The following is a 12,863-nucleotide window of genomic DNA, read 5'->3' as shown; positions in this document are numbered from 1 at the left end:
TGTGGCTTATTGCTTCTCGAATTTCCTATTGCATCTCTTTTTAAATGCTGTATGCGTATTAAAGCTTGTTATCAAATGCTCATGCTCAATTAAGACTTCACTGTAACCAATTTATTGAGAGTCAAAGGAGAAAGTGATGATACATGTATCAGATCTCTTGTAAAGCTAGGAAACTTGATCACTCCAATTGACCTCTTATTTTTTGTTGGAATCTCATATACTAAGAGTGAATATACATTGATACATTGATTCATTTGAAAAAAGAAGTCTTAATCAGCTAGCAGCTTGGCAATAGCATCTTCTATCATTTGCTATTACCTATATGATAGCATTTGGGAATTAGTAAACTTTAACGTGTGCACTTTACTAATTTTTGTCTCATGTTTAGCAAGATCCAAATGATAATGGTTGATTAGAGATTTATCTTTTTCCAAAATATTTTCCTTTGTTCATAATTTTTTTATTTTTTTTACATTGCAAATCGTAAATGATGAAGAGAGAGACCTTACGATCAACTATCAAGTTCTTATAAGATTGTATGATGAGGATTGAAGCTCTTATCTTGTAGGATGAGAATTGTTAATGCAGGGTGAGTCAGGTTTATCTATGTTCATTTGTATATACTTTTGTTCATTTCTTAATAGCTTAAGGATTAGCGATAACTCATTCGAGCAAAAAAAAAAGTCTTAACTAGTCGGACTAGCTTGCGGCTTGGTTATAGCATCTTCTATCATTTGCTAGTACCAAAATGTTATTATTATCAAAATGATATCATCTGAAAATTAGTATGACTTTGGCATGTGCACTTTACTAATTATATTTCTTGTTTAGTAAGATCTAAATGGTAGGGGCTAATTAGAGATTGATCTTTTTCCCAAAATATTTACCTTTGTTGAAGTGATGAAAGATCAACTATCAAAATTCTTATGAGCTCATAAGATGTACCATCATTAGACCATTAATTTAACATAAGATTGTATGGTGAGGATTTGAGTCTTGATCAAGTAAGTGTACCCAATAGACCATCATCAAATTAATTATTATTAAAAAATTATAGCATGAGAGTTCAAATTGAGTCAAGTATATATAATTTCTTGAACATGTAAAAACATACAAATGCATTAAAAATAGAGAAATATTGTTGATTATTGTAAAACTTTTGGGGATTATGGTTATTCTATCAAATCTTTAAGAATTGTGAACCTTAAAACTCTATATATGGTACCATAAGGATAAGTGTAAGAAAAAAAAAAAGGAGAGAATTTATCACACAAACACTTTGTATTTATATGATCATTGAAGTTGTTTTTGCAATATTAATGACGAGAATGAGATTTGATTATAGAATCTTGCTTCAAAGTAAAATATCTAAGTTCATTTATCATGTTGTTGGTAATTATAAAGATGTTATAGTCAGGATAAATAGATCTGGATGTTTCATTTTCGTAATTATATGGATGTTAACGTAATTTTTTGAAACATAGAGATCGAAATCTTAATTCCATTCAAATTTTCTGCAGGTCTCTGCTAGATCCAAAAGAAGCAGAATAAAAGGAATCCATGAAGACCCGGAGAATTCTGGGTCCACTGTGTCTGCTAAAATAATAACCCATCAAGCCGCATCACTTCCTCCACAAGCAACAAAAGGAAAAGAAAAGAGAAAGATCATGATTGAGATGCCAAACTCATCCTCTCAAGCCACCGCAGTTGGTCACTCCATTCCTCTCACGCAGCACTAAGGACAAGCTCCCGAGCTCTCTTTCTCACCTCCCTCACGCGGCTGCGTTCGATCATGACCCCCAGTTATCGTTTTCAAGGGTGCCATGCGTTCGTGTCTGCTTCATGCCGTTTAATATAGAGAATTATTGGAGGTGTTTTCGAACCCTCGAGAGCGAGTGGGTCGCCACTTTAATGGTGCTCTCTGCCTGTGTTGCCTTCATTGCAGTAACATGTCTGCTCTCCTCCTTTACCTGCCCAACTTTGATGGTGGTGGTGGTGGCAAACCTACCCTTTGTTTCACGAAAAGGTCATTATTCCTTTGGCACTCGCAGATGGCAAACAATGTGGTGGAATCACATTCTCCTGATGCATCCATCGCACAAGCAGATTGGATTCCTTAACGGAGAAGGATGAGCACCTGTGAACAGTTGTCTCAAAGCCCGTTTGCAGCGGTAGAAGTCCACCGAAAGTCCCCACTTCACTGCATCACCGATCGCTCGAGAAAACGACGACGCACATGAAAGCACTAAACAAAGCTCGGAAACCCCTCGCTCGCTGGCTCTTCTTGCACCCGCACCGACAGCTGAGCTCGGACCCGAACAAAGGTGTAGGGAATCGCGGAGCAGCGCACGAGGCCGCGCCGGGTGACCAGGAACACTTGTCGCCGAGGTTTCCTCCTCTCCCTCGTCGCGAGTTGCGTCCCCTGCACTCAAGCCCATCATTAGCCCCGCGTACAAAGACGGGCACGGTGACTGCGTCGCCACAGTAACAGGAGCGCAGGGAACACTCGCAGCAAAAGGAGTGCAGGAAGCTGTCCGCTGTCCACCTCTTGTCCCCCTTCTTGTGCTTCGTGTGGCCTTCCCCCTTATATATGCTCGTCCTTCATCCTTCAAAGCCAATTCCACCTTTCAAGTGAGCCACGGAAGAAGAGATCGGGTTCTGTTCATGGAGAAGGGATACTTGTGGGGGAGGAGAAAGGGAGACGAGCTGGTAAGCTTGAAGGACTTGGTAGCAGAAGAGGAGGAGGAGGGGGAGATGTCGGAGGGTGGGTTGAAGATGCCGGTGATACCTCCGCCGCAGACGCCGCACGAGCCGATGGAGTTCTTGTCGAGGTCGTGGAGCGTGTCGGCTTCCGAGATATCGAAGGCTCTTCTGGCTGGGAATAAGAAGAGGAACTTCGTCGTGGATCGGCTGCCGGAGATGATGATCCCGGAGACATTGGTCATCGCTGCCGCAGCTGCTGCTCCTCCTCAGAGTACTCATAAGCGAGTAAGCTAGCGCGGTGTAGCCAACTGTTTGATGAATTGACTAACCTAAACTTGCAGTCTTTGTCTCCGTTAGCTTGACCGAGTGAACGCCATGAAGCCTTTGGGAATTCTCTCATGGCAACGATTTGCTCTGATGGCTGTGCAGCCACGCAGCGGCATAAATCCTGCAGCAATCGGGAAGTGGTTTCACCACCAAGAAGCCAATCGAACCAAAGCCAAGTGCAAGGAGAGGGCCCGCGCCGAGAAAGCCCGCATCCATGCCTTGGTATCCGTCGCTGGCGTAGCTGCAGCCGTCGCTGCCGTCGCTGCCGCGTCGAACTCAGGTGACCAGACCTCAAAGATGAGTGCCGCCATGGCCTCTGCCACCGAGATCTTGGCGTCGCACTGTGTAGAGATCGCAGAGCAAACTGGGGTTGATCACGAGCATGTGGCTGCTGCTATACGCTCAGCGGTAGATTTCAAAACAGCCGGCGATCTGATGACCCTCACTGCTGCAGCAGCAACAGGTCGGACGCCAAATCCCTCTCAAAGACCTACCGAGAAGACTAACAATGCTTCGTTCCGCAAGCTGCTAATTCCCGTGCTTGCTTCATTCACTGAACAGCATTACGAGGAGCTTCAGCATTGAAGTCGAGACTGCAAAGAGAAGCAAGGAACAACGCTGCCGTCATCCCGTACGAGAAGAGTCAGTGTTGCAGCCCAGATATCTGGTGCAAAGAAGGCGAGCTGCTCAAACGCACCGGAAAAGGTACGGCAGAACACCTCAATCCAGATCAGATTCACACAATTCAGCAACAATGGATCATACATACAACTCGAGTCGATTCGATTTGCAGGAACTCTACACTGGAAGAGAGTGTCGATCTACGTCAACAGGAAGTCACAGGTAAAGGAAGAATCAAACAAAGCTCATCATCGCATGTTCTAAAGCTTAATCATCTGTGCTAACGTGACATGGACACAATCCCCAGGTCATAGTAAAGCTCAAGAGCAAGCACATAGGAGGTGCACTCTCCAAGAAGAAAAAGAGTGAGTCTTCCGAATCTCAAACACAAAACATGACCTGCTTTGACATGATCTGACAAAACCTGTGGTGATCAGGTGTTGTTTATGGCGTGTATGATGATGTTGCAGCATGGCCTGAGCGCGCCGGAGAAAGATGCTGCTTTGGACTGAGAACAGCTCAAGGATCGATAGAGTTCGAGTGTGAGAACAGCACGACCAAGCTGAGATGGGTGGATGGGGTGCAGAACCTGCTCAAACAAGTATCAGGTGATGCTGAGCACGTAGAGCACGCCATGGAGCTACTAAAACTCAGATGATGTATTCTCAAAACAGATGAACAGTTTTGTCATCACAAACACAAAGTCGATCATATTATGCATATAAAGCAAAGAGATTCGTTATGCTTCTCAGCTGTAAGACACAGATTTGCCACACCACCCAAAGTAGCAAAGGGTTTCTTTTCCTGGAAAGATATCCTTTTAATATATTAGAAATAACATATATTCTCTTCCAAGTTTTGATATTAATATAACACATCTGCTAATATATATATATATATATATATATATATATATATATATATATATATATATATATATATATATATATATATATATATCCTCCAATGATTTAAAGTTTTCATATATAATGGTTATCATCAGATTTTAAAAATAAAAATAAAAATTAAAATGTTTACCTTTTCTATCTCATGTTTTCAAATAAATTATCAATTTAAATTTTAATATTATTATGCAAAAGGATATTCTTCTACTCACAACCCCTATTTAAGATTTATAATCTCATTTTAAGAGGCTTAATTCATCAATAAATAATAATAATAATAATAATAATAATAATAATAATAATAATAATTTATATGCTAGAATTAAATTGGATTTCATCGGCTTTTGAAAACTGCAATCTGTGGAGATTCTGCAATTAAAATTGGAATAATATCAGCTATAAAGATAGGATATTAATGAAGAAAGCAAAGACGGATACCCGTCTTCGGTACGCACACCTGCGGCTTCGCATTTATAGGCATCGTGTTCCATCTCAGAGCGCGACACCGCGGCGTTCGCCTCCTTTCGCCAACCGCTCCCCCTCTTTTGTTGGTTCTTTCACGTCCTCATCGTTTTCTTTTGGAGACATACCCACGATGATGCGACGCTCCACGGGAATGATCAGCGGCGACATGCTTCGGGCCGTCGGACGCGCTGTCGGGGCTGGAGCGGGCCGCGTCAGAGGGCCGCTCTCGGCCGCGCGCGCCGGAAGTTCGGCCCCTGTCCTGCGCGTCTCGTCGTCTGGCGCGACGTCTCCGCACTCGTCCTCGGCGCCCACCTTCGACTCCGCCGCGAGGAAGGGGGCGGTCAGTGACTCCCGCGACGCGCTCTTCGACGGGGAGGAGTGGGAGCGGGTCGGAGGAGAGGAGCATGCGTGGGACGAGGGGGTAGTGGTGGACGACGGGGTCGGAACCCTTGAGCGGTACGTGTTCGGTACGGCGCCGTCGAGGGAGGAGGCCGACGATGCCATCTCGACTCTTCAGCAGTAAGATAAGCTTCGTTTCCATGCGTAAAATATCCTTTTTCGCCCTTCTTTTATCGTCGTTGAGTTCATTTTGGCTGTTCTCACGGTACTGTTGCAAGTAAGTATACGATAAGTGTTTCTTTTGGATGTTGGACTTTTGCTTGAATCCTTCACTCGGAGAAAAATGAACTAATTTGAGATAAAGAACGAGCGATTTGTGAGATTTTAGAAACCAGTAAACCTCTGCTTATATCCAAGAGATTTTTTTGGCACTTCTTTATGTAGAACAATACTTTCTTGATTTTTTTGTTTGTTTGTGAGAAATTCTCTGTTTGATTCTCCCATTAAATAACTTTATTTTTTGTAATATTCCATTATTAGGTTCAAGATCTAAATCATATATCATCAATTTTCTATTTTTCATGTTGATTGTGATGCCTTTTCTTTTCTGCATTTAGGGTACTGCTACCAACCGTGATTTCTCAGGTTACTGATGATGGATCTCAGGTTTCAGACAATGGATCGTCTCCTTATCTGGCGGAGGACGTAATTGATGACATAACTACACCGGGCGCAATGCATAGAGGCTATTCGTCTGAGTCTTCGGTTGAATGTCAGTCTGACTGGATTGAACCTGCAATTCAGCTCTATGAATCGAACTTTTTAAAGTCTAGAGGTGAGGAGAGAGTTTTTAATGCACTTCAATTATACCAGAGGAATGCAACTGTTCAGGTGAATTCTTGACTTGTGTCATATATTTTCATGTGAATTTTCTCTATGTTTATACAGTCTGCACACTGCATTTGGTTATTACTTTCTTCATTGTCTGGCAACTCATAAGAGTCGCGAAGGCACTTTGTTATAAGGCAGAGTTACTTCTTTGTTTTTTTCTCTTTTTTGATATAACTTATTTAATATCTAGCTTGTTCTGGTCAAGCGGACACTGGAAGTCGAGTTGCTTAAAAAAATAGTGATTTTTCACCTTTTATCAAGCCAATAACCTGGATGAAGGCAAGTTCATTATGCAAATAATCCTAAATTCTCTTATAAACTGTCTTTTAAGTCATGGAGTTTTCATTCATGTAACATAACAAGTTTCATTATGTTAAATGATATTTTACTGTTCAGATGCTGCTTGTAGACATTAACATTAAAAGAACAGCTATGTAAAGAAGCAACCAGGAATGTGGCATTGTGATCTATTAGGACCATCAGGCATGTTAAGCTTGTATCCCTTAGAATCACATGGTTAAGGATATCACAAATTTGGCACATTAAAGTAACTTGTTACAATACTTTTTCATATCAGAAACCAAAAGCACAATATGTATCTATATGTCTGTATTTGATATGAATCTGACTTGTGATTTGTCGTTTGTCTTCTTTTATACCTGAAGCAATTTACAAGGATTGAAATATCGTACCGTATCGGAGTTTCGACATTAGCTTGGTACGGCATGATATTATATACTGAGCAGTACACCGTTCGGTATACCGCTCGATGTGTGTGTGTGTGTGTGTGTATATATATATATATATATATATAATTCGGTGACGAAGCGACGTCGCCTCGTTTATATATATATAAATTAATATATATATATATATTTATATAAAAGATTATATATATATATATATATATATTTATTTATTTATTTATAAAAGGCGATGTCACGTCACCTCGGCGATGTTGCCTTTTCCTTCTCCCACGCGGGGCAACATCGCCTTATATATATATATATATATATATATATATATATATATATATATATATATATATATATATATATATATATATATATATATATATATATATATATATATATATATATATATATCGTCAAGTAATGGATGGTCCGTGTACCGATTAGTTGATGGACCGGTATGTACCGCTCGGTACGGGCGGTATTATTCGAAACTGTATATCTTGGTCCTAACATCTTTGTATAATGTACACAAGTTAGAAAAAGATAAATTCAATCATACCCCGGTAGTTATGAACTTGAAGTTAGTTTTGATTGTCACTAGGTAGAAACAAGCTACATTTCGAATGCTAACAACTACTGTTTGTACGATATGGTTAACTAACTAAATCGTAAATACTATGGGCATTTTGGCTTATTAACATTTATATCATCATCAAATGCAAACTCCTGATGCTGCTTCTTTGGGGTGCTGTTATTGCTTACATTGGTTCTTCTAATTATAAGTTATGCTTATATTGATACTTCTAATTTGGTTCTCAATGTCTTTTGTTTTCTTCATGCAGAGAATGGTTGTTTCGCTTTCATCTGATGCAGCTGTTTGGGATGCAGTAATGAATAATGAAGTAGTCCAGGAACTGAGACGATCTTTTCATGAAGGTATTTGCAGGAAAAAGTTCTCCTAAATCAGCAAAATTTGCAAAAGTTTGTCAAGTAATTTACATTGAAAATTGTTTTATTCTGCTTTGAGATAAAATATGAAATGAGATGATTGAAGTTTGAGATATATGAACATGCAGTTTGAACAGCAAGGTACAAGAGAATTGTACTGATTAGCCGATTTTTCTTTGTCCAAATGAAATAGAGTTGATTTGTCTGATTAACTTGTTGAAAATAAACAATCAGGTTAAACATTTTTGATATTTCATTCCCTTGCTTGTGTGAATAAATATTTCAATCGATTGATGCAGCAATGATTATTAGTCTTGTGATCCACATAATCCAATATATGAGAACAATCGTAGATAAATTTCAGTTAATACGATGATCAACATGGAGTTATTTCTTAGTAACCAATGGTAAGAATAGAGAAACAAGAAAGATTTTGTATGCCTTTTCTTCCTGGAGAAGGCATGTGATTTTGGACCTAAAAGCCAACATGTAGGGTCATCATTAGTCATTCTTTTAGTTCATTAGTTCTAATGGTAAAGGGTTTTCAAGGATAAGTGCTTCTAAGAAGCACGTACATGTCAGTTTGGTAGATGTATCCATGTCAAACACGGATATGTCATCAACACATTCGGACACACACATGTAAGATACGTGTTTGTTTTTAATTTTTTAATTTTAATTTTGGGCATTATGGTGTATCCATGTCAGACACGTCTCCTGTGCCTTTCCTTGCCGTGTGCGGTGTTGAGCTCATGAGGCCCTCACGTGAAGGTGAGGCATGAAATCTTTGGAGGATTTCTTATTGGAGGATCCTCGACGTTAAATGTTGTGGCCCTCTGTCACCGATAATAGAATGAGGTGTGTTGCAGAGGGAGCAGAATGCCAGCGGCAACAATGGTTCCAAGCCAAGCTTCAGCAGCTACCGATAGCAGAATGCCAAAACCTATAGGCTACAGTTGCATTGACGATGCCACTGCAGCTTTGACCAATGCCCTTGGTGACCTGCAACCTCACTGACCTGTGCCCTTGACAAATCGCGTTGCGTGCCGTGACCTATCTTGTGATGCACGCCTGGCGACCCTCAACCTCATTGGCGGTCAAGCATCTGTCACGTGACGCGTGCCCTTGACGACCTGCGACGTGCACCCTCGGCATCCCTCTTGCCCTTAAGGACCCATCGCCTTTTGTTTCGTTTTAGGAATGGATCACCGGCGGCCTCGCTTGTGCAAACCCATGATCTCACCAATGGTCGCGTAAGTAGGATTTTCCCTCTGTTTCTTTCTAGGAATTGATCATGATATGTCCCTAATTATAATGTCACATGCTTAAGTTTTGTTACTACTCTTATTCTGATTAACTTGTTAAAACCTATTTTGGTATATATATGCTTACCTGTTCTGAATCAGATTCAGAGTATTCTAATCTGACTTTAAAATCTTGAGTAGACACTGGAATTTGGAAGTATCTTATTTTCTACCATGCCTACATGGATTAGGAATGATGACTCCAATCTACATAGATCGGGAAAGGTGACAGGTTAGGTACCCATAAATTCACCCTGCCTGTTCTTGAATCTGATCAAGTATCCAGTTATCGAAACCCATACCAGTTTTAACTTTTGGATATTTCAGTGAGATGCTGTTTTTGCATTAATATAACAAAATAGAATATTTGAGTAACTTTGAGAACATGAGGCATTATGAACAATAATAAAACTCATGTTAATTGAATATTATACACACGCACATATATATATATACACACGCACACACGGGCACACACACACACACACATAAAATACACGTGTCCTCGCTGTTTTAGTAAAAATGGCGTGTTGTCGAGTTTCGTGTCCGTGCTTCTTAGAAGTGTTTTCATACTTGTGGAAAGAATAATTTTCTCTTAATTTATAGAGGCACTTCAAGTATCAAATGTGTTTATATATTTCAATAGCAAATGACTGTGGTTAATTGATGCTGTTGAACCTGTAGCGAAGCGTGAACATGTAGAGTTCCTTTTAGATCATCTGATGTGGGATATGCCAAACATTAAGGAAAGTTACAGGGACAATTGTACTTAGTTATATTGGGAAATTTTGGCTACTCGAAAATAATGGAAAAACAAGATTTCTTAGTAAAGTCTAAAGGGGAACTGACATATGTTGAAGGAGGATTAAGATGAGTCATAATGATCTTCTATGCATGGAAGTTATGGGAATTGGTTTGTGGAAGTTTGACAACTAAGTTTTGTTTTGAAGTTTAGAGATGTTAAATATGAAATTTTCATGCTTTGATGTGAACTTGTAGTAAAATATTGGGTTATGATTTATGAATATGGTGTTTCTTTGATCTCGTGAGTTACAAGTGATTGATAAGATTTATTGAGTTGACTTTGTTAAGTGACATAGTAAATGATTATATACCGCACAGGTTTTATAATATACGAATAATAATTGAATATTTTTGGTATCCTCAATCTTATGTTATGAGTCATGAGATTTGATTGTGGATGGTTGAAAAATATATTCTGTTTAAGATAGATTTACACCTAAAAAAAAATCTTTATCTATGATTGGTAAACTATGTCGCTACTGTTGCTTAGAATGTCATATATGAGTATGATCATTCTTTGTTTTTTTGCATGACGAGGCTACCAAATGTGTGCATAATATGTCTAAATTCTAGATGCTTTTGGTCAACCAGTCCTGTGATGATGAGAGGCAACTGTGTGTCAAGTGTTTATATTTGATCATATCCATCTAGTTTTTTATTTAATTCCCAACTATTTATGAAACAGAAGCTAACACTATCACATATGATTCTATTGACATCTTTCCTTTTTCGTGTTTTTTCATTTTGTGTTACAACATTGTGTATTGGCAGATGGATCTGCAAGCAGTGAAATAGGGAACTCAGATGAACATGCTGATACCAAGACCAGCTTCCTTGGCCGGATCCTTGGTACTGCCAAGTCTAAGATTATGGAGTTCATTGACCAGATCTCAAAGTTGGCACAGCAGATCTTTCACACAGAGAAGGAGTTGAATAAGAAGAACACTGCTTTTGATGACGCGGTGAAGTCCTCATTTATGATCTCAATCATCGTGTTCATGATCGTCATCGTGACACGGATCAACAAACCCTAACAACCACTCGTCGACATGACTGCTTCGGATGTCCTCTGACAGTTTAGCATCATTCTTATAGTTGCTTAGTTGAAGTCTATGATTTAGCATCATGTTAGGTGTAGTAGTTAAAGATGACATAGCCTGAGGCAAAAATACTTGTGTTGATAACACTCTGTTCCCTTCAACAACTTATCCTGGTTTTATGTTTAATTTCCGCTATAGTTAATTGTGCCCAGCATATTTGAAATGAGGTTTTAGTAGCTATTGGCTTCACACATGCAGTGTTGAAAAGAGGTGATCCACTGAACCTACTACTCTACTGGTAATTCTCAGGGAAAGGATTCATTTTGATAAGAAGGCTTTTAATTTTTTTGGAACAAAATGAATTCAGGTAATCAGGGACATGATGCTATTATTATCCTTGTCACATACATGGAATGTGGAGTTACTTTTTGTGCCAATCCACATGCAAAGTATTTATTTATTCATGGTAGGATTATGATTCTGTGCCCTAATTGTCTAAAGTTAGCCTCTCTACATTTCTTCAATGCTCAGGTTTGAATAATGTTAATCTTTTACTGGCACCTGTTGCCCCAAAATTTTTGGAAGTTGATAAAGTGTTCAAATCTCTTCAATTATTTTCCTTTCCACAAGTGTCACTAGAGAAAACAGATAATATTGATTGTCAGTAAAGAAATAACATCTAATACTCAAAAGGAGTTTCATATTTGATTACTTGAGGACAAAAATTGATAAAAAAAGCAAATAAGATTCATCTTATTGGTCTGTACTGTTGCATCGGTTAATTATTGGTACAATTTAATTATATTGACATACGGTTTATAAAGATATACTACTAATGTATCACCCGTATAGAAATAATAAAAACTAGTGAGATTAGAATAGAAATAATTATTTTTATTTTAGAGGGGAGTGGAAGTTATGATGATATGATAGTCTCTACCAATAAGGCTAGATATCATCTTCAAATATATCAACACCAAACCAATGTTAATGTTGAAATAATAAGAGTCTTCAAATACATCAACACCAAACCAATGTTAATGTTGAAATAACAAGAGCTTCGAGGAACCAACAACACGGCTAACGCTTGCATTCTTTTGAACTTCACTTTTTAGTTATCACCATTGTCTGTTTTCTTGGATAACGAACTATTTTGTGCATCACCATCGGGATTAAGGCTTTAATCCCGTAATAAAGCAGTACATTGAGTCAACTTAGTAATTGATGAATGATACCAATCAAAAACACCTAAAACAATAAAAAAAAAAAAATCGAAAAGAGATCACGAATATACAATGAACACCTAGATTGCGACACTTGTATTAGGAAGAGAGGAGAGTGGAGATTGCAGAGGGAATGATGAGACAGGTTAACAAACAACCATGATTGAGAGGGAGAGAGAATGGAGTCCAACCATTCCTCACAAGGCTTAATAAACATCCAGTTCAAGATAATTCTACAAGACCACTTGAAATGAGATGCTCCATACTTAATTCATACCCTAACCACTTAAGAACCATACGGTGTGAAACAGTTTGGAGGAAATTGAATTCACAGCCTCTAAAGTTATGATTTGATAGATGAACAATTAACTGAGGAGACAATGGGAGCTTCTCAAATAATGATTTTTAATCACAATACACTACCAAAGTTGGACACTTCTCCCCTGCAGATCATAATGATTTGATGATGCCTGTTGTTGTTGCATTGTTGTCTTACTCCTGCGTGAGTTCCTTCTCCAATCCTGCATCTGTCCTAACAAAGACCAAGCAAGATAAGAAGACAATAATGCCGATAAACTGCCACATTACAGGATAGGGA

The 12,863-nt window shown here is 38.8% G+C and overlaps 2 protein-coding genes across 4 annotated transcripts; both read left to right on the top strand.

Moving 5' to 3' along the window:
- Positions 1-100: 100 nt before the first annotated feature.
- On the top strand, positions 101-4,393 carry LOC135645150 (VAN3-binding protein-like). Of its 3 annotated transcripts, none has more exons than XM_065163253.1 (7): positions 101-589; positions 1,521-2,988; positions 3,133-3,493; positions 3,592-3,735; positions 3,824-3,873; positions 3,959-4,016; positions 4,089-4,393. In XM_065163253.1, the coding sequence occupies exons 2-7, from the start codon at positions 2,665-2,667 to the stop codon at positions 4,307-4,309; spliced, it is 1,158 nt and encodes a 385-aa protein (XP_065019325.1). In that variant the 5' UTR covers positions 101-589; positions 1,521-2,664; the 3' UTR covers positions 4,310-4,393. The 3 variants fall into 3 exon arrangements, with proteins under 3 accessions (XP_065019325.1, XP_065019323.1, XP_065019322.1); XM_065163251.1 differs by having other exon boundaries at positions 3,061-3,493; positions 4,122-4,393; XM_065163250.1 differs by having other exon boundaries at positions 3,061-3,493.
- A 550-nt stretch (positions 4,394-4,943) lies between these two features.
- On the top strand, positions 4,944-11,228 carry LOC135644599 (uncharacterized). Its single transcript, XM_065162315.1, has 4 exons — positions 4,944-5,540; positions 5,978-6,251; positions 7,789-7,882; positions 10,774-11,228. Exons 1-4 carry the CDS (start codon positions 4,972-4,974, stop codon positions 11,034-11,036), a joined length of 1,200 nt encoding a protein of 399 aa, XP_065018387.1. The 5' UTR covers positions 4,944-4,971; the 3' UTR covers positions 11,037-11,228.
- The last annotated feature ends 1,635 nt before the right edge of the window (positions 11,229-12,863 follow it).

This window comes from Musa acuminata, chromosome BXJ3-8 (genome assembly GCF_036884655.1).
Source record: "Musa acuminata AAA Group cultivar baxijiao chromosome BXJ3-8, Cavendish_Baxijiao_AAA, whole genome shotgun sequence".
In the NCBI taxonomy this organism is placed as follows: domain Eukaryota; kingdom Viridiplantae; phylum Streptophyta; class Magnoliopsida; order Zingiberales; family Musaceae; genus Musa; species Musa acuminata.
This window is presented reverse-complemented; position numbering and strand designations above follow the sequence as displayed.

Bases quoted from the DNA above. Each gene is read 5' to 3' on its own strand.
- LOC135645150 (XM_065163250.1), top strand. From the start codon at position 2,665: ATGGAGAAGGGATACTTGTGGGGGAGGAGAAAGGGAGACGAGCTGGTA. The intron at 3,494-3,591 runs GTCGGACGCCAA...TTCACTGAACAG, and splicing joins CACTGCTGCAGCAGCAACAG to CATTACGAGGAGCTTCAGCA. The intron at 4,017-4,088 runs GTGAGTCTTCCG...TGTGGTGATCAG, and splicing joins ACTCTCCAAGAAGAAAAAGA to GTGTTGTTTATGGCGTGTAT.
- LOC135644599 (XM_065162315.1), top strand. From the start codon at position 4,972: ATGAAGAAAGCAAAGACGGATACCCGTCTTCGGTACGCACACCTGCGG. The intron at 5,541-5,977 runs GTAAGATAAGCT...TTCTGCATTTAG, and splicing joins GCCATCTCGACTCTTCAGCA to GGTACTGCTACCAACCGTGA. The intron at 6,252-7,788 runs GTGAATTCTTGA...TTCTTCATGCAG, and splicing joins AGAGGAATGCAACTGTTCAG to AGAATGGTTGTTTCGCTTTC.